Source organism: Ischnura elegans, chromosome 8 (assembly GCF_921293095.1).
Source record: "Ischnura elegans chromosome 8, ioIscEleg1.1, whole genome shotgun sequence".
NCBI classification, from domain to species: domain Eukaryota; kingdom Metazoa; phylum Arthropoda; class Insecta; order Odonata; family Coenagrionidae; genus Ischnura; species Ischnura elegans.
In genome coordinates this window covers 8,403,202-8,424,144 of record NC_060253.1, presented here as the reverse complement: position 1 = coordinate 8,424,144, position 20,943 = coordinate 8,403,202, and the positions used below count along the sequence as shown (strand labels likewise).

At 38.1% G+C, this 20,943-nt stretch overlaps 2 protein-coding genes across 3 annotated transcripts; one reads left to right on the top strand and one right to left on the bottom strand.

Annotated features, from left to right (window-relative positions):
• The first annotated feature begins 1,222 nt into the window (after positions 1 to 1,222).
• On the top strand, positions 1,223 to 4,072 carry LOC124163272 (leukocyte receptor cluster member 1). Its single transcript, XM_046540062.1, has 3 exons — positions 1,223 to 1,348; positions 1,509 to 1,608; positions 2,966 to 4,072. The coding sequence occupies exons 1-3, from the start codon at positions 1,326 to 1,328 to the stop codon at positions 3,866 to 3,868; spliced, it is 1,026 nt and encodes a 341-aa protein (XP_046396018.1). The 5' UTR covers positions 1,223 to 1,325; the 3' UTR covers positions 3,869 to 4,072.
• An 846-nt stretch (positions 4,073 to 4,918) lies between these two features.
• On the bottom strand, positions 4,919 to 19,953 carry LOC124163271 (FAD synthase-like). Of its 2 annotated transcripts, XM_046540061.1 has the most exons (6): positions 18,733 to 19,953; positions 18,445 to 18,653; positions 17,165 to 17,306; positions 14,842 to 14,963; positions 13,306 to 13,444; positions 8,801 to 8,887 (listed from the first exon to the last, which is right to left on the bottom strand). In XM_046540061.1, exons 1-5 carry the CDS (start codon positions 19,645 to 19,647, stop codon positions 13,309 to 13,311), a joined length of 1,524 nt encoding a protein of 507 aa, XP_046396017.1. In that variant the 5' UTR covers positions 19,648 to 19,953; the 3' UTR covers positions 8,801 to 8,887; positions 13,306 to 13,308. The 2 variants fall into 2 exon arrangements, with proteins under 2 accessions (XP_046396015.1, XP_046396017.1); XM_046540059.1 differs by lacking the exons at positions 17,165 to 17,306; positions 18,445 to 18,653; positions 18,733 to 19,953 and having other exon boundaries at positions 4,919 to 8,887; positions 14,842 to 14,927.
• Positions 19,954 to 20,943: the final 990 nt, after the last annotated feature.

The following is a 20,943-nucleotide window of genomic DNA, read 5'->3' as shown; positions in this document are numbered from 1 at the left end:
CGCAGGCCGATCCCTTCCCCTCCACGCTCGCTTCTCCCCCTCCCACGCCTCTAATACAGCAAAATTCATTCCGCGCATGCTGCTAGGAGGTCGTTTATCTTTGATAATATAAATCAGAAGATGGTAGAAGGTAAAAAACGATGCGTAGTGAGACGACTTGTCCCTTATTTGGCGCCTCGTCGGCGTTAAACAAATCGATGTTACCAACTTTTAGAGAAGTGATGAAATATTTTCAGATCTGCGCACGCAGGAAAGGAGACTACGATCTATGAAGACGCCTCCTCGATATTATGTATGTATAAAATACATGCAAATGTCCTCTACCACGCAGATAAGATCTAGATCATGACGCAGTAAGGTATCAAGGATCATGGATCATCAGGCATGTATAAAATATGTATAATATACAGATTTGCAAATCTGTGTACCGATGTATTTCGAAATCTTAAATATATAATCGTTTTGGTGCTACTAGGATACGTTGCAAAAACATAAGGACTTTTGACTGGTTTTACATCGTTGCCATTACGTGTTGTAGTAACTCCATGTTGGTTGCAGCCCAATGTTTCTGCAACGTTTTCACAGCACTTTTGGTTTACAGGGCTATACCTTTAATAAGATTCGTCAACTTTCATTGAAAGCCAAAATTTCATTAGTATCAGCTTAATATATCAAAAATTATTCAGCATTACAATTTCCACATCGAGGATTTTAAGAACTCAAAATGTGTTAAGGGAACACGGATGAAGTGTGACGAATTCTGTAAACGATGTGCATGTCGTGTTCTGTTAAGGAATTTAGTATATATATTTGAGTTTTTTAAATTCTCTATGTGCAAATTGAAATGCTCAATATTTGTTGATGTACTCGGTGGAGACTAATGAAATTTTGTCTGTGAATGAAGTTGGACGAACCCTATCAACTATATAAATATTTGTTATTTTGAGGATTTTAGCACATATATTTGAGTTTTTTTAAATTCTCGATGTGCAAATTGAAATGTTCAATTTTTGTTGACGCTATTTATCGATAATGTTTTCTTGGTCAAAATTGGGAATGCTTCGAGGGCAGAAGTTCAATGGGAAGTACTAGTTAGATGTAAAATCTTTGCCCGCTATAAACCCCAAATACTTTTTCCCCTTTTCAAAGCACAAATTCTTAATGTTTGAGAGACTTTGGTTTTGAAAATGGCGCTTCACATCCATTTTCGGCGTCGTGTGAAAACAAATGCATTCGCATGTTCCAGCTGCGTAGTGATGATCAAACGTAAACAAAGATCAATCCACACCTACTTTCATTTGCAGTCCTTATCCTGATTGTAAACAATGAATATTCTTCCGAAGAAGAGGTTAGTTTTATATAATAATTATCTGTTTATGTTATTATCGTCCTATTAATTTGTCTTATTCCTGAATTTTATTTCATAGTTCTGCTTGGAGCATTTTAACGCCTTTCATCAGACAACCATATTTCTCTAACACTCAGCGTTTATTGTTCTTAATTTTTAGATGGCACGTGAGGACCAAGGAGAATATTGCCCGCGTTCGGAAAGATGAAGCCGAAGCGGCCGAAAAGGAAAAAGAAACCCAAAGGAAAATTCTTCTAGCCGTACGTATTTCTGCTGATGAAAGAATTTTCTCTGCATCTCTTATTGGCATCTTTTCTATGGCTGATCAGCCCCATAAATTACTTGTAGTAAATTGTGAATTATCTTGTTTGCATTAGAATATGAATTTCATTTTCGACCGAGGTGGATGCTGTAATTACTCATTAATGTTGGCCATGAACTCCAGTTTAATTCAATATTATTATAGGAGACATCCTGTTAATAAAATTACTCATCCGTGTATCACTGGTAGCCCACGCATGTATTTTTTAAATAACTTGCATAGTCATAAAATAAATTTTAATTTTAACGCATCTGTAGACACACTAATTAGAATTGTAGCAATTCTAATGTTACCAAGAATTATGTGATCTGGTACTATTATATCCCGGGTGACGACCTCGTACACCCCCGGATAAAATAGTCGTCGTGGGAGGTGGCCCAAGGACTGTACCCCTCCTACCCTACTTTTGTGACATTCGCCCACCTGTGAGTTGAGCTTTACCTTCGCCTTTCAACCAATAAAACCAACCTTCGAGCAGAACCCCTGACTGAGTTACACTACTGCAGGTTAAGATTTATGTCGATTTTATGGTATCTCAGGTGATTGGTTGTTGGTAATACTACTACTACATCATGTGTGAACGACCACAGCAGGTTCACTGTAAGCAAAAATGAGGACCTCAATACTAACCAAAGGTACCACCGCCTTTGATGGAGTTAATGTGGAGTTAGTACTAACCCAGTGTCACCATCTTTGCAAGGAGGTGATGCTTCATATTCCTTTGTAAATTGTCCATTTGAGTCTAAAATTGAATTTTAATTAAATTCTTAATACTAAGTTGTACCTATTTTATTTCTTATTTAAAATTATGTTTATTTGGCTCATTAGTGGGAAATAATGTGCACGTATAAATGGTAGCACTTTCATACTCATCATTAGTCACTGTGTGAAAGTAGCCTTGAGAACCCAAACTGTGGTATAAATTGTAAATTTTAAAATTAGAACCCATGATATTGTCGAAAGCTATAACTTATAAATCTGAGGTAATAAACTCTAATACCCACTAAAGTTCTTTGTGCGTATTCATTTGGATACCTGCTTCATAATCATTCGCATGACAGAGTACTTTTTTAGGGGAATGCTAATTATGTTATCACTCTGAACCTGTGGGTAAAAACCCTAAATATTTCTCATGAGCTCTGTAGGTAACAAAAGTTACCTTTGATATTATGATGCCTAGTCTATTCAATAACATCCTTAGCCAGAGTCAAAACACCCTGTTTTTGCCAGTTTAACCCCACTTTTTCCCAGTAGGTCATGGGCTTAAGATAATAGAGCTGTATCTATGATTGCAGGAAAAGGAAGCCAGGACAGCCCTCCTCAGAGAAAAGGCTCGTAAACGGTTTGCTGAAGGTGCTCCAGAAGATGCTGATGTCAAACCATCGTCGTCTGATGGCCACGTGAATTTCTTTGAGGACACAGAGCAGGGAATTAAAGACTATGGAGTGAACATTGAGCATGAGAAAGAGAAGAGGGAAGAGAAGGAAAAGTATGAGAAGAGCATTGGTTACCTCACTTACCTTGGACAGAATACAGTCGAGGCTACAGGGGAGATATCATGGTACAACAAAATTCCTGAGAGGCTTGCAAGGCCAGATGAAGACGAGAAGAGTGCCAAAATACAGAGGAAAAAAGAGCTGTCCGATCCTTTGAATGAAATGTGTAAATACCTTCAATTGAAAGAGGGTAAGGCAGTGTCCATAAGTTTGAATTCTTGCAGTGTTGGTTCAATGTCTTTTGGCGTTAAACGTAAAAGGGAGGATGTGGAAGAAGAGGAAAAACACGCTCCCGGAGTTAGTAAGAGGCCGAGGAAAGATTATAAGGACAGAGAAAAGGTGTGGAAGAAGAAAATGAAGAAGAAACACAGGAAACACAAGAGAAATAAGAGTAAAAGGCATAGAAGGAATGACTCAACCAGTGGCAATGGTAGCTCCTGTGATTTGGAGGATAGTCAGGAGGAGCGCAAGGCCAAGCTGGAGAGGCTGAGGCAGGAAAGGTTGAAACGAGAAGCAGTGGAAGCAGAAAAGGCTCGAGCGTTGATAGCCAAGGCAAAGGGGGAGCCAATCGAGGAGAGTAAGGAAAAGAAGGCCGAGACAGATCTACTGTTTCCCTCACAAAAGTACAATTCTCAGTTCAATCCACACCTGGCTAGGCAGAACTTCAGCAAAGCAGACCCATTTTCAGTCCAACCTACATAAACATTTTGGAGGACCTTGAAACAAATATTTTTCCAAAACATCACTGATTAAGAGTTTCAGTAACTCTAGAAGTGCTTGCTTTTCTGTTTACTATGTAAATATTGTTATATACTCTGGTGATAAAGTATTTGTGTCTTGCACTGTTAAAGCTTGTAGATATGTCTTCGCAACTGTTATTTATGAATAATAAGCCCATCTATAAGATTCTCAAAATTTTCCATTATATTTGTCCTCTCTTCATGAATAGCTGAGTTAATTAAGCAGCAAGTTGGTATTTTATATCACAGCATCTTTTCTCATGTGGTCATCCAAATGCTGAATTGGAGTTAACATATTCAGTGTGGAGTACGTCAATTGATATGGTCCCGTCCCAGACGACATACGCTGCACGTCAATTGACGTGCTCTGCCGGTCAGGCCGGGAGCCCTTTCTCTGCGTGACTAATATCCACTTCCGAACATGTGTATGGCCTTCAGCAAGCTTCCCTTTTTCGAACCATGTGCGCTGTTAGTAAAAAGCCATATTTGAACGGAATTTATGGCCCGAAAACCTATCTCTATTTTTCTTTCTGATCTTAACGGCCGATTTTGACGACTTTAATGAAAATAGGGCCCGCATTGAATGTGTTAAGTTTGATTGCACTGAAGATGGAATCAGCATCAAAGTCATATTTTTTCCTATAAAAAGATAATGGCACCTCGTTCAAGCGATGGATCTCTTTGTATCAGTAATACTCTATGATTAGTAGCAAAGAAAATATTTGCTGAAGCATTAGAAATTCCTTTTTTAAATCAGAGGGCTAATTTAGTAACCATATCTTGTAAGCTATCTAAAAAGAAAAGAGTACCGTGATATTTCCAGTAGATAAAGGCTAAGAACAGAATTCCAGCCATTTTTCTCAAAATAGTTGCCCTCATAATGTCACTGAAATGATAGATTCTGAGAATCTTACGTAATAACTTAAAGAAATTGCCTTTCTTCAACACAACCCTCTGTTTTTAAGATAAATTAAGAGCAAAGGAATATTTTTCAATGCACTAAAGACATTTATAGTTTTGGATATAACATTTATTACACAATAAATCACTTTGAATACCTGATAATTTAAGTCATAAAATATTTAAGTATTGGTGCTCCCCACATCAAGAGCCAACTGATTTGTTGATTTCCAACATATTCAGCATCATAAGGCAATACTGAACCATAAAAAAGAAATAATTACTTTAACAAAACACACGATGCACAGAAGATTTGGAATGTCTTTGCCTCCTAAATTTTCCATCTTATTGTTGATATGAATATCCACTAAGGCAAAACAAAACATTGTAAATTATTATTGCATCACTCACCAATCAACGTGGTTCGTACAACGGAAAATATTGTTTGGTTTTATATACAGAATATATAAATACAAAAGTAAATTTTAACAAGCATGGAGATGTACTTTGATGGCATGCTGGGATTATAATGTTTCAGTGGGTATCAAATAACTTGTGTGAAAGAAGAAGAAATAATGTATTCGACTTAAACAGCAAATATGACTTTTCCTGATATTCTCATTATTTCCCCAGACATTCAATGACTTGCAAGACACCATGACATTCCCAGATTTTCCAGAAGAGTGGACACGCTGAAATTCCTCATGTATGCCAAATTAGATTGTGTTTTTTCTTTCTACAAACGCTGACTCTTAAGGTCAAAAACTGCCTGCATATGTGGGCAATTCAGTAATAATAGCCGAATATTTTTCTGACTCTCTCATTGTGATTTGTATAAAATTCGACTATATGACTTGAAGAGAAAACAGTGTCGACACTTATCACTAGTAAATCATCAAATTATTGGAAAATTATAGCTATTTCGATTACCAATCGCTGAGTGAAATGCTTTCACAAATTAGCCATAATGCTTCATTTTGCAGTTCCAGATCAGTTCATAAACTGTTTTAAGGCATTAAGTCACAGCTTCACGTTAAGTTGAAGACAGTTTAGACTCATCCCTGTACATGAGTAGGCACTAACTTTCACACAAATGTAATCATCACAGGTGTTTCCTCAAAATAGCAAGTATACATGCATGCATGACAACACTGACTCGTACAGTCCATGTGCACCTTAGAAAGGTGATTGGACAAAAGTGGCTTTGTATTTCACCACATAGCTAACTTTAGAATAATAAAAAGAAGTTTCCTATGTGTTATCAACCATAAAAATCATCCAAAGCTGAGAGACAAATTTTAATAAACCATTGCAATCAGGTAAGACGTTGTTGCATAGTTAAGAAATTCTCTAAAATGGTGCAAATCCACACACAGATTTTCTAAATATGGGTAAACCAACTTGCATGAACATATCACCAGGAATTAAGAACAAATATCAGTAAAAAACCAATGTATGTGTAAATCTAAATACAGGTATCCCATGCTCAATACAAATTCGCCTAACACTTTCACTATAACACAACTAAGTCACAACGATTGCTCTCACTTTGTTCAAGCTATCTTCCTCATTTACCTCATCACAACCAGTGAAACTCACACGTCACCACTATAAACAAATTATAATAAAAAAATACAAATAAAAGCCATATTCCTTAACAAATTCATGTATGAATTGACTACAAAATATAACATCTTTGATTTTTGGTCACCCTGTCATATTGACTGCATAGAAGCGCATGTTCATATAATAAATTACAAATTCAAAGCTGAAAAATAGACTCTGTACCACAGACTGACTGTAAGTGCAAGTACAGCACCAAATGTAATAATCGGTTTTACACTTTACAGACATTAGGCAATAGATTTAGATATAAATTCTTTCAGTGATAATTTGAAAATTCATTGAAAAGAGATGAAATATTGATTGAGTGACTGAGGCAGCAATAAGCAAAGTCAAAATAGCCCCGGGGCAGACAAGCCAAGGCGGCACAAAATATTAAGTATACCACCACTTCATACGAAATTTGCTCAGCACGGCACTTATTTTAGGAACATATCTTCAATCACTACGTTTCCCAACCGAGCTGAGATCGAAGTGGCTGGCTCGGTCCAGGTTGATAAACAGAGCGGTCTGACAATCTCCTACTCCTCAACCTCACCCGCAAGTTTTTTTCGTAGCCTGAGGAAAGATAATATACTAATCGCTATCATCAGAGTTTGGACTTTGGCTGAGACTTTTGCAAACAGACTTAGAGATAAGAATCACCTCTGAAACATTGCTCAGTGACAACACTACTGCCACAGCACTTTGCACAACTCCTATCCTGTGCGCAATCATCTCCATCGGTTCATTATTAAAAGTGAAAGCAAGAGGTTGTCCAGGTTTTTTCATCAGCTTACCTTTTGCTGAGAGGGATTTCGGTATGATAAGTACAGAGAGAGCGATAGCTTTTGCTACTTCATGATCAATTGCTTTGTCACCACTGGGTGGAGAGGCAAACCATGATGCTGTAAATGTATCGTGCAAGTATACTTCAGCTAACCCACCAGCAGCTATCATATTTACAACAGAAACTCGCGTTCCATCATCAGAAAGTAGTCTTTCACCACGTAGGGAGGCATTCAAAGGCAGACTTCCAACAACACTGGTACACAGAGTGACCTTTCCTTTATTTACGAATTCATTCTCATTTCTTGAGTTTTCTGAAGTCCTAAAGGCATCTTGCAAAGAATTTGGAAGCATGGTTTCCATTCTTTTGGTGCACACATGCTGGCGATGAACAGAAAACTGGTGAACCAGAGTTAGTGCATTGTAACAAGAGCGTTTGAGGCCATCCTCCATCCCTTTAATTGGCACACTCAAAGCCAAAGAATGCCCTCTGTCCACACCCAGCCACAAAAGACCAGGATTCCTTGAAGATTCATGCCATCTCCTCACCCATTTCACATAAAGCCCATCACAGCCTTCGGAATGAAAGTGCTTTTGGTCCTGAATCAAATAGCGAAGGAAATCCAAATCATCGCAAGGAACTGAATGTATCACTGACACATTTCCCAACTGACTAATTTTGAACTTGACAAGATCTGGGGGAATGCAAGATGTCAGATACAAACAGTTGGCTTTCAATTCAAACTGATTTTCACTACAATTAAATCCACCAATTAACTCATGTTCGGTGATTATATGGACCTTTATTTTTGCACAGCCATTACAAATATCACTATCACTTGGGCTCATCCTAGCATCCTTGCCGTGATTTTGATCAGAATATTTACATCTTCCCTCATGGAAACTAAAACCTTTCGAAACAAAAATATGCCCAACCCCAGAACCTCGCAGTAAAATACCTTGTATTAAACACGAGTGCTCCACAGGAAAACCAACATTGGCATGACAGAGAGAATTAAAATTATGAATCATAAATTCAAGGCACCTAAAATCCTTTTCAAAGCTTTGAATCCAATCACATAGCAACTTAGGGACAACCTCAACAACATGCAATGCGAAACGAGTGGAAAAGAACATTTTAAGTAATTGAAGTACTTCGTGGTAAGCAAAAGGGAGAATACTGGAACTCGCATTAATTACTTTATCAGAGAGAACAATTTGCTTGGGAAATCCTTCAGCAGCAGAGTTATTTTGGTCCAGAATCATGCCTGCAGGAGGGACCAACTGACCACTACTATCACAGCTCTGACCAAGAAAATCCAGCACCTTCCCCAATTCTTTCCTCAACCAACCTGGCTCCCCAATACTCTTCAAATTAGAACAGTTCCTAAGCAGCTCATGAGTTAACAAAACCAGGCTCTTCACACCATCACCCCATTCTGCTTCAAGTTGCCTGCACGAGTCCACGAGGGATTTCAATAGAGGATGAACAGCACCGGTCTTATTGCTTTTGGCTAATATCTCAACCATTTCCAATCCTGTGCGAGATATGAGTGGTGAGGTTCCAGATCTGTTTGGGGATGAGGTGTTACGAGCAAATAGGACCGCTGATCCCCTTGGACCAAAGGCTGAACCTATGACCTCAGCCACTTTGGAGGTCAATTCAGCCGCTTTGGATAGTACATTGCACCTAGAACAATGAGGACAGACTCGATTAGTGAGGATCATATCATTTACATATGACCATTTGAACATTATTCATCCCTCATTCCATTGTAACTTTTTCAAAAATTTATACAGAAAAGTGTACTCTCAGAGTCACTCCACACACACACACACCAATTTTTGGTCGATCTCTCTCCATTTGAGATGCATTCTCTTTTACCTTCCTCAATCATACTGATCAACTGAGTACTGAGACATCATAAGAATGAATGAAATAATGTAATGCAACCGCATATGTACATTCTCATTCACCCTACCTCACATTCACCCCTCATGGCATACCATTAGCAATTCTAAACATTGCTCTCCAACCAATGAAGAGTGGATTGCATCTATATATAAACTTTTCTCGGGTTTCTGCGTGGATAAGATATTCAAAGAGCGCTGACGTTTCAGGTTCCGACTCTGTTACCCATTCTCAAGGCTACTGAATGGATATTTGAAGTGACTGTTGAATCTCAGCATCAGGAGGGACGGGATTGGTTGAGTCCCGAGAGTTGCCGCGGAGGACCGTGGACCAGCGTAGACCTAGGCTTAAGAGGGATTGCTCACCTCCCCAGGAAATGAGGAAAGAAAAGAAAAAAATTAAGTGCAATTGTATGAATCAGATTCAAGAATCATTGGATACATGGCTTTAGAATGCAGTGACACTCCATTGTGTGAACTATTATTGGCATGTGTAAAGTATCATTGGGTGTCCATCTTTTAAATGAGCTAACAAAATGTTACATCGATATTGCCCCCCTTCCTCTATTGACCTATTTAATACTAAGCATTGCCTATTAGTCCTGGTTTCCCCCAAAGGTAGGAGGAGCCAAACCCGCGGAAGGGCAGCAATTGCCTCACTGAATTTGACGAACATTCCTGAAGTGTCCAGACAGGTGCAATCCTGTACGATTTCACTTTCCTGGCGAACAGAATATTTAAACTCTTTTTGGGTTTCCACTTGGGTAAGATTTTGTAAGAGCACGGACGTTTCGGGTTCCGACTCGTCACCACATCTCAAGGCTACTGAAAGAATATTCCAAGTGACCATTGAAGCTCAGCATCAGGAGGGACGGAATTGGTCAAGTCCTGATTGTTGCCACGGAGGACCATGGACCAGTGTGGACCTAGCTCTGGCGATCATAATTCTTTTTACAGTTTGATTCCAAGAGCTGCTGATCGAATATTCAGTATCTCTGTTGACATTTCAATATTCCAGTCTTATCTCCTTTGAAATGCCTTTGGTGTTCTTTGGGTCGAGTAGATATATTGTTTGCCCAGTCTCCCGCACATAGACATCACCACACTCACAAGGGATTTTATAAACTCCTGGAGCCATAAGGCCAATGGGATTTTTTACACAAACGAGGAGGTCTCTTAAACTTGACATAGGTCGATGGATGGTTTCGATGCTATACCTCCTCAAAACCCTAGAAATTTTACCGAATATCATAGATGCAAAGGGCAAAAATGCCCTGGCTACAGGCTATGGCAGGTCCTCCTTTATATCCGAGCTCTTTGTTTTGGAGGACTTTTTGAAGTCCAAAGAGATCTGCCGCTCACCGTACCCATTCTGGCAGAAGGTACTCTTGAGATACACAGTCCAATTCCACGGGAAGACAACACATTGGATATTGCTCTCGCATGATGTATCAGAGTGGAAAGAAGAGCTCAAATTAAAAAAATAAGGTGGGATGACACCAGAGGTTTATGGTGATCAAATCAATTTTGGGATCGTTTAACTAAAGAGGCTGTAGAGATATGACTGGAAAATTAAAATTTCAACAGAGGTACTGAATATTCAATCAGCAGCTCTTGGAATCAAACTGTAAAAAGAATTATGATCGCCAGAGCTAGGTCCACACTGGTCCATGGTCCTCCGTGGCAACAATCAGGACTTGACCAATTCCGTCGCTCCTGATGCTGAGCTTCAATGGTCACTTGGAATATTCTTTCAGTAGCCTTGAGATGTAGTGACGAGTCGGAACCCGAAACGTCCGTGCTCTTACAAAATCTTACCCAAGTGGAAACCCAAAAAGAGTTTAAATATTCTGTTCGCCAGGAAAGTGAAATCGTACAGGATTGCACCTGTCTGGACACTTCAGGAATGTTCGTCAAATTCAGTGTGACTGCATTCTAAAGCCATGTATCCAATGATTCTTGAATCTGATTCATACAATTGCACTTCATTTTTTCTTTTCTTTCCTCATTTCATGGTGAGGTGAGCAATCCCTCTTCAAGTCCCTCACAAATACCTCTAATGTCATTTTCTGTCACCATTCCAGGCACCACAAAATATGCCAATAACCAGCTGGTTGTTTACTAGTCCAAGTGCACTTATACATACATATATATGATAAGAGAATAGCACGCACTAGCATTTGGTGTTCTCCAAAGTGCCTCGCTTAGCAACTGTTCTCAAAGCAAATCCTAATGATGCTGACCAAAAGCAGCCAGCCAATGTGATGGTCAGCAGATGCATCATATGCCACTCTTAATACAAATTGATACCTAATGTATCTCTTCCTCTGCCATTCAATCTGGTTGTTGATTGTCAGAAGCTTCACTCTCAAATCCTCCATCCCTCACATTTTTCCATACTCCTTTTCATTTCTTCATCACTGCTGCATCCCATGTCCAAGCATCCACTGCATTAATATTTGCTAGTTTTGAGATTTTGATAAAAAATTGTCATTCATGTCTTCTGTCCCACAGTGACAGTGGCTCACTCTGGCACCCCATATACCATGTGACTGTAGCTTTGTATCATTAGCCTCGTGGCTGCACAAGTGAGACCAGCACCCTCCATATACATACATACAACAGCTAGAGAGCAGCAAACGGCTCACGACTACCAACAACCAAAAAAGTGACAGAATTCCATGAAAAGGATGGATTTCATGAATGCGCTCACTTTCCAGGTAAGTGAGTATTTGTTCAAAATGCTGAGAGAAGTTACCCAGTTTTAAGTGAGTGGAAGAGAATCATGGCTAACTCACTGCAAACAGGCCTTCAACTAATGTTTTGCAAATTAAAATATTAACAAAAAATTTTAAACAAAATCAATGAATCACTCAAACCAGAAATTACAATAGGGTGGTTTCCCTATTATTATTATTATTATTATTACAATTATTATTTTATTGCCTAAATCGAAAGATTATTACTCCTGGAGTACGCATTTCATGCTTTTAGATTTTTAAATGACGATATCTATTTTTCGTGATTAATTGAAAAGTGAAAATTTTCAAGTGCACGAAAACACGACGGCTAAGTATAAATGCTGGGAAAATCCCGTGTGACATCATTCTGGTTCGCGCTGTCGCCCTGTGAGGTGACCTTGGGGCGAGGATATTATGCGCCGTTGCGATGCTGGCTGCTAGCAGGTAGCACTTGGCTTGAATAAGGATTATTAATACCTTATCAAACAAAGAAACTAGGTCCCTGTGACGTCACGTGGAGTGGCATCGCATGGGCGCTAATCTGGCCTTTTTCAAAAGCGGTTAAATTTTATCATTGCAATTCGTCTAAACCGGTATTTCTAAAACTAAATAATTTATATATTATGAATACACTAATGGTGGGTAAGGAATAAATTGTTGGTAAGTGGTGTTATGGAAGATTTGAAAGAACAATTTTTCATACAAACACTGTGATGATCTGATTGTTTGGTGACGTGCTCTATGGGTAGCTGATGTTACAATGCAACGTGATTTCTGCCTCCGAGTAAGTTTTGTTTACATCTTGGTGATTGTTGCTTGTTATCATGTGTGCACATGTGACATCTTTGGTGGCTTCCATGATATATGTAGTACAGAGTGAGTGTAGTATATGTAATGGATAAAAGGAATAGTTTGTCATTTTCATTTCCCCAACTGACCCTTAACAAGACAGATATTCCTCATTTAGATATTCTCCCAAAGTTTAAAACAAAAAAACACAAAAGAAGCAAAAGTTGGTGATATTTGCAGAAATTAATTTCAGTTACTCAATTGGAAAGAACCGACCATTGAGGGAACAAATCTCTCTCCAGAGTGTTAACAAAAACAAAGCATATGCAGCCGAAGCACAAGGTCAAGGATTAGAGGAGAAGGGCTCAACCAGTTAGTAAGAGGTTGTGGCATCATCATCTGATCAGCAAAAGTGTTGACACTGCCCTGCTTTTGCTGCCATTGCAATGCTCATGAAATTGGTGATGGATTGAGAAGCATAAAAATACCATCTCTTCATTTTTTTAAACTGTAACTCAATCGAAAATTTAAAAACATTGGTGAACTTATCACCGAGAATAAACTAACGCTGACAATGCTTCAGTAGCTGAGCATCAACGCTCCAGCTGGCAAACACATACAAGGTCTCTCACAACAAACAGAAAATGTACATAGTTTCAATAATTACCTTTCACTGACGACCACTCCTTTCAACGGATTCGTCCTTGAGCATGTAGGCAGGATGGTATTTCGTTCGTCCATCCTTTGTCACGTACTCAAGGGCTGGGTTGGGAAACGTATTGCTTTTATCACCTATTGATGTGTACCTGCTCAATCAATAAAAAAATGAATGGTACTGTGAAAGACATGATAGCACACATTACATAAAGTACAATTAAATTATGGGCCAGTTTGGTTCTTTGTTTCTCCATTCCACCAGTGTGAGCTTTGATGAAGTACCAGTTTCTTTAGCTTAAAACTGGAATCGAAAATGAAGCCAAAAATGATCAACACAAAAGCCAATTGGGAAACTACATATGTACCTCACTGAAGACAAAGGCTTGGGATTAAAGCCTGGTAAAATAGATATTCGATGCACAACAAAAGAAAAAATTACAAGTACTTAAGAAACGTTTAAATTTAACTCAAATCACTAAAATATCGAGAGCCATGGCAAGTGAATAATATATTCCCTTCAGTGAAGTAAGAAACTCATTAAATATACTTCATCCGTCATGCCCCACATTCATTAATCATGGTTTATGTCAACATCATTATGTTTTCATAACATTATTTCATTACATTTAATGTTGCTATGTTAACCTGATTAGGTTAACATGACAACATTAAACAACAAAACCTATGAGATCCACCTATGATGCGCTGCTATTAAGGCCAAATCATATGCTTGGGACTACTTATGTTCATAATTTCCTAATTGATTCTCAAAGAAGAATTGGAAGCCTGAATTCTTTTCTTTCTAGGAACAATAGCGTAACTTATACAATATCATTTGAAATTTTTTGGTACTATATATTCAACCAATTGTATTATTCAAGGCAGTGATCACAATGACAAAATAAAAATCATGAATAACTTTTTGCATTTAAGCAAAGAAAAGGGTACATCAGGTTAAAAAGTGGAACCAATAACAGATACCAGGGACCAAGCCAACACAATGGTTGAACCATGCTATCCATTTTTATTTGTGTAGAGCATAAAATTAAATGTTTTCATTCAAGCTGTAGGTATGGATTAGGATGGTGAAGGTGAGATTTACAGAAAGGAAGAAAGGAAAGGCAACAGATGACTAGGAAGGAATACGATGCCAAATTTCACACCAATCCTCGAATGGGAAATGGATTACAAATCAATCAAAAGATTCCAATCGTGAAACAGATGAAAGCAAGTTGAGAAAAAGTGTGCAATAAAGATGACAGGTTAAATTAATAGAATAAAGATAAATAGGACATATGCTGAACTTAAGACGTAAACACAACTTGGTTAATAGCAGAGGTTGTAGTATTTCAATTGGTCTGCTTGCCCTCAATACAAACTCAACCAAACATTACATCAAATACTATCTGATAAGTACCATAAGAGGATCATTTTCTATTCACACAAAGATATCACTCACGCTAAACACTTTAAAAACTATGTTCTTCATAAACAGCATTAATTATTATTCATTACTTAGAAATAAACATAAATTAATAGTAATTACCCTTCATCATAGAGAGAGCAATATGGAACAGAAAGAGTGCGCAGGAAGGTCCAAACATTTTCATAACTCCAGTCTAGAAGTGGACTGACTCTCATCATCCGCGGCCAATCACCGTCGGTCATCTGCAGGAAAACAAAAATACGCACTTTCAATCAACCAATGGCAAACACCCATGAAACAGACAAATTTAGAGTCAAACGCTTTCCTATTCTAAAGAGAAGGAAGAAGACGGATGGGAAATTGGTCCAAAGCAAGCATTCATATACAGATAACATATTCATACAAAATTGGATGCCCCTATTACTGTTATGTTTAGCAATACTCTAGCGTGTAATTCAACATTAGTTAATACATTACACTAACATCAGTGGTGTATCAAAGGTCAAAATTTTGTAACGGGCCTAAATATGTAGTTGGTTGGTGGAAAGCGACTGACCCAAAATCGCAAATTTTTAAAGAATTCCATAGATTGATAAGATTGATTATTTCCACATTAAGAAAATTTCTCCCACTTTTCAATAAAAAGAATGCAAAATTTGCCGTCTTTTTTTGGTGATTTGTTGACGTCTCAAGAGTTCTGGTTGATGAACTCATTCAGGGAGAACCACTCACCATGGGAAAGAATCACATACGCATAGGGCAAGGGTTCACGAGAGGCTTAACCATGATTTCTTTACGCTACGGTGGTCAGAGACAAATCGAATAATGGAAAACTAAGAGCATCCGCCTTCATTTCTCAAAATCTATCATAATCAACACTAAAATGAAATAAAATGGGAATTCTAGGACGGAGGCATTGATGGCAGTGACAAGCCACAGCCACAAAATGCATACACAACTCCCAAGGTATGACACAAGGTTGAAGTGCTGTCAATATTGTGTTGTTGTTAAGATTTAACCCTTCAACGGAGTAGTAGACATTTTTTCTGTGATTAATTGCACACATTCCCCGAACCCTGTCTCCTTCTTTGACACCTTGATTATGCTCAGGTTTGGGCAAGTTTCATGAAGCTTTTTTGAGTAGAGTCGTGAGTGTTTCTTTGGACTGAGAGTATGGTCATTGCCAAAGATCTGGGTTGTATGCTTGTGTAAGTAGAGGGTTTCTGGATGAGAGACTACAGCTGGTCACTGCCTTCAACTGCCCCCAATCCCACAACCCAACGCATTGATTCCCAGCCCCAGTTACCTTGCGGACACCACGCAGGCCACCACTCACCATGACACATCTTTTTGCACAAATATCTTTTTTGAGGAATCGGGAAATTGAAGAAACACCTTTCTTAAGAAACTCCTTTTTATTTGTTTGAATGCTTTGTGGTGTCCATCTCCAAGATTTGCCTTTTTAATCAGTAGTAGCAAGGGAGCTGTCAATGAGGAGTATTTCTCCATGAACTTGGTTTAAAAATTGCACCCTCCGAGAAATTCTCTAAGCTGTATAATAACTGTAGGGGGAGGAGCATTTTCTATTCAGTGGCGTAGCCATGGGGGAGGCGTGGGGAAGGTGTTTTCTGGGTATGATATTTGATGTTATTGGGAACAGTACACAAGGAGAACTTAAATGTAGTGCAATTATCATAACGTAATGGAGTATATATCCACCTAAATGCCGCTGCTTATTTGGGGACCGTTGTACATCCCCCGGGACAAGGACTGTAATTATATACGTCCCCTAATTCGCGTGGTAAGGCACAATTCAGAGTTTCGTTTAAAATCCATAAATTGATATTAAATTTAAAACTTCGCGAAGTAACTAGGTAAATAAAGTGAATGAGGATAAAATGTAACAGTGATTTCACAAATCAGAAGAGAGAAAAAATATTGCCGACACCAGGACTCGAGCCCGGGATAGCAACTACAGGTTAGGAGACTAACGCCTTAGACCGCACCACTACGCCCGTAGTTGAAAGGGAGTGCTTACTCAAGGGACGTCATGCTGCACAAAATCTTTACATGCGAATATCTCTCGAGCCCCGGCCTATGTGGAAGAAAGCCGTTACACTTTTTCTATCTTGCCTTTATAGTTTTAGAAAATAACATCCGCATCCAGATCCCGAACATCACTTTGGCGATGTCTCCTTGTTAGTAGCAGCATAAATTTTGCTGGGATATTTTTTTCCTTGTAGGACACAGAATAGTAAAATTTGGCTCAAAAATACTGAGCAAAGGCAAAGAGTGATAATGAAATTTTACCAAAATTGATATTTTTTATTAAAGATTAATACCAAAATTAATCCCAAGAGAGACATATTATCTGATCATAAATTTAACAGAGACATATACTCGATACAAATGTATGCCATACAAGTTCTACAGTAATCTTTACCTGAAATGTCTGAAGAGATACAGATTTAGGGTCTGTGCGTCTGGTCCCAATGAATACTGCTTTCAGTTCACTGTTTTCCTCCATAAATTGCTGAAGTGCATTTTTTAATGGCCCTGGTCGAATTTCTAATTTAATATTATACCTGAAATGAACAAATGTCCATTACATTACCATAAAGAAGACAGGACAGTTTAATTAACCAAAACATGGGACACCATGGTCTGATGAAAACAATCGTGGAAAGGCAAATGGACGGGAAGAATGGCAAACGAAGATGAGTGAAGACCACGGATGATGTACGTCAAGCATGCTACGAAGGATGTGAAATAGAAGACAGGGGTCATTCAATTATGCCTGAACTCGTAAATCAATAACATAATTCGGTACATGGAATGGAGACATTTACATATTATGGTGAAAAAAAATTCTATCTTTTCATTAGGCCATTCTCTCATGAGCTTAAAATTTTAAAAATGTGAGAGTTGACTGTGTCACCATTTTTCATGAGCTGGTGACGTCATTCTAATTCTTTTACTAGTTCAGAGAGAGCCTTTCATTGAGGAAAGAAATCATTCATGAGGGTGTTAAACAACAATAAATCACGTGAGATCACTCCATCACATTGAACGATATTAATGAGAGAAATAAAATTATTAATAAATATATAACATAAAATGTGTTGAAGATAATACAAAACGTATTGAAACCACTTTTCATGATATGAGGAAAACAGGGTGGAAGTTTAGTATATTTAGTACAATGCTTCCTCTGAATTTCACTTCATTGGAATTTCAACTCAGCGGAAACAATGCTATGTCTTATTTAACTAGTATTGAATCCAGTTGTAAGACTAAATAATTCGTGCAAAATTGCCCAGCTTCTTTTTCTTTCTTTATAAATATTACTAAATCTTTTTATTTCTTAATATGCTAAAATTCCAAGAGATTAAGTCTGAAAAGACTCTCCGTATAAAACCCAATGTTCCATTTGGCTATTCATTTGCAACATCTCCTCCTTTCACACAATAATCCTTGAAAATGGAAAATGAATTTCCAAAACGTTGGTTTCTTTTATACATAAGGACCTAAACCTCAACATTTCATGTATATAAAAATGAATTATCTTTAATATCGAATGGAAAATTTTTCCAATAGAATGGGAGAATTGAAGGACAAATAATTTTTAAACTTCCTCGTTACCAATAAAGCATGACTTTATGGCAGGTGAACTATTAAGCCACGAGATAATCGGTATACCTACAAATGATTCAGGTGCCTCACCTCAATGCAGCAGCATGCGCGAAGTCCTCAACCTCAGGAAATGGATCTTTAGTCTGAATGTAGAGGGCTTTCAGTGGACGCCCACAAGGATAGTATTTCGTGTAGAAGGCAAATACCAAATGAAGCAGAGCTGTGCAATCCTTTCCTCCATTAAAAGAAATAAATACTCCATTTCCAGAATCATAGCGTGTAAAGCAATCTCCCACAGTCTAAAATAAGAACAACATGGCACATGAGAATAAACTAATTCGCAAATTTCCAAATAAAAAAGGCCAATTTCCAAATTACCTTAATTGCTTTGTCTAAAGTATCCAGTAGTGACTGAGGAGTGTCTTTGTTCTTCACTAAACGAAAAACGCGGTCACTGACTTCTTGAGAAACAGAGGAATACGTGTCATGTTTTAACGATAGGCTACTAGAACTTTCTGTTGCAGGAGGAGGAACCTCTTTGGCGTATGCCAATTCACTTTTGAGATACATTTTCGCTCTAGCAGCAAGCAACTCGTCGTAGGAATCAATGGCAATGATAGTGCTATAACTTTTGCCAAGCACGGGATAGGAACCAAAATTGACATTTTTCCCGAACAATGCTACTGCTTTGTTAAGCGCATCGACTAAATCAACCTCATCAGCCAAATAGTAGAGTTTGTAGCAGTGAAACTTGGTGTGTGCTATAGTACATCCGGGGGATTCATAGGGAAACAAATCGTTAATTTCCATTCTAGCAAACGACATCTCCATATGCTGAGGAATTCCTGGAAACATCACAACATTAAAAACACGGACAATTGGAAAATCTTGACTGCATTTAGTCAGTATAGTTGCCGAAGTTGGCAGACTTGCCATTTTCAGCGACGGGTTTTCTGATACAGTTCGTCCACCAGGATAAAATCTACGAACACATTTGGCCATTTCATTGTGTATTTCTAACTCCTCTCCAAAAGCCTTCGCGACCCCTTCATAAGTTACATCGTCATGCGTGGGGCCTATTCCGCCACTAGTAATAACAACATCATACGATTTCGAGAATTCTTTGACTTCGGCGGCTATCGTCTCTACCTCATCAGGGATAACAGAAATTTTCCTCAACTTCACACCCATAGAATACAATTTCTTACTAATAAAAAAAGAATTCGTATCCTGAGTCATTCCCTTTAAAATTTCATCCCCAATAACAATAAGCCCAGCGGTGCGGGAAGACATGCTTTGTGCTTTCAAACTACTCTATAAATAACGTAAATTCGAATAAATAAAGTTCATATCATATAACACTAATTTGAATCTTTACACCTAATTTAGGCGAAATGAAAATACCTCTTTCGGTGGCGAATAGATTATCACAGACAAATCACACGATGCCGGCCTAAATGTACACTTTCCAGGCTACAACCAGAAACTCATTCCCTGGTTTCACCAGATTCACTCTTCCTCCAAGATTATATACATTATATAGCTCGAACAGAATTTAAAAATTTTCCTATCATGCGAAATACGATGCTACTTCTTTTGTTACATGTCGAACTGTGCCGTTAGTGGCTCTGCTCTAGCCAGTCGGGCGGAAATTCAAATTACGAAGGGCAGCTTGCATGACTATTTCCTAGTAGCCGAAGCCGGGACTCCTAATTTTCCAATTCCAAGCAGTCTTCAAAAACCATATACAAATCGATATTAAGAATATTAGAAATAAGTGTTACACGTCGTATCCCAACAGTCATGTATGAAAAGTGCTCAACCACAATATGCAAGATAAAATTACCACTGGTACTTGTTATAGAGATTTAGTTTTTGTCTGATCAGATTTAAAAAGAGTTAAATACTTCATTACCAAGGGAAACATCGACCCGGCCTAGAATCAATACAAGCTTCAGCTTACCTTCAGCCTTAGGTCCTGGTTTTGATTTTTCAAGGGAGAAAGGTTAAGGTAGCTACAGGAGACCAAAATTCCCAAATTTCACAGGGCCAACGAAAGTACTTACACATTTTTGAAATATGCACTCATACCTATCGGCATAGAGTTTATACTACTATTCTAAACAATATTTATGCCTGTCTTAATGTGGCATAAAAACAAATGTTAGTTACCTTTGGATCAAGTAATAATGTATACTAAAATATCCTCAAGTAATTAAAAAAGAAAGAAAAAAGTATGGTGTCTTTAAATTAAAAATATGAAGTCAGACTCTTTCTTGCCATAATCTGTCCATGAAGTAATGAAACATGAAAGATAGTGTTTTTATTTAATCCTTTCCACCATGAACATTTTTTTTTTTTTTTTGCTCCTCGAAATACCAATGTTTATATGATCCAGCTACCATCATCAGGTCACTGATCGAAACGAAAAAAAAGAGAAGCATTGACTGGAACTTGACACTATCATTACAGGCTGGTTCGATGCACAAAAGTAATCTGAAATGACCGAGGGAAATTTTTAAACGAACCCACACGATCATGTGGGAAGGGTTAATGACATTGTTTTACATGAGGGACAGCTTTAATTGA

Coding starts and splice junctions, on each gene's coding strand:
- LOC124163272 (XM_046540062.1), top strand. CDS start 1,326: ATGAATATTCTTCCGAAGAAGAG. Junction 1,349..1,508: donor AATATTCTTCCGAAGAAGAG/GTTAGTTTTATA, acceptor CTTAATTTTTAG/ATGGCACGTGAGGACCAAGG. Junction 1,609..2,965: donor AAAGGAAAATTCTTCTAGCC/GTACGTATTTCT, acceptor CTATGATTGCAG/GAAAAGGAAGCCAGGACAGC.
- LOC124163271 (XM_046540059.1), bottom strand. CDS start 13,379: ATGGACGAACGAAATACCATCCTGCCTACATGCTCAAGGACGAATCCG. Junction 8,888..13,305: donor GGAGTGGTCGTCAGTGAAAG/GTAATTATTGAA, acceptor TCATTGTTCTAG/GTGCAATGTACTATCCAAAG.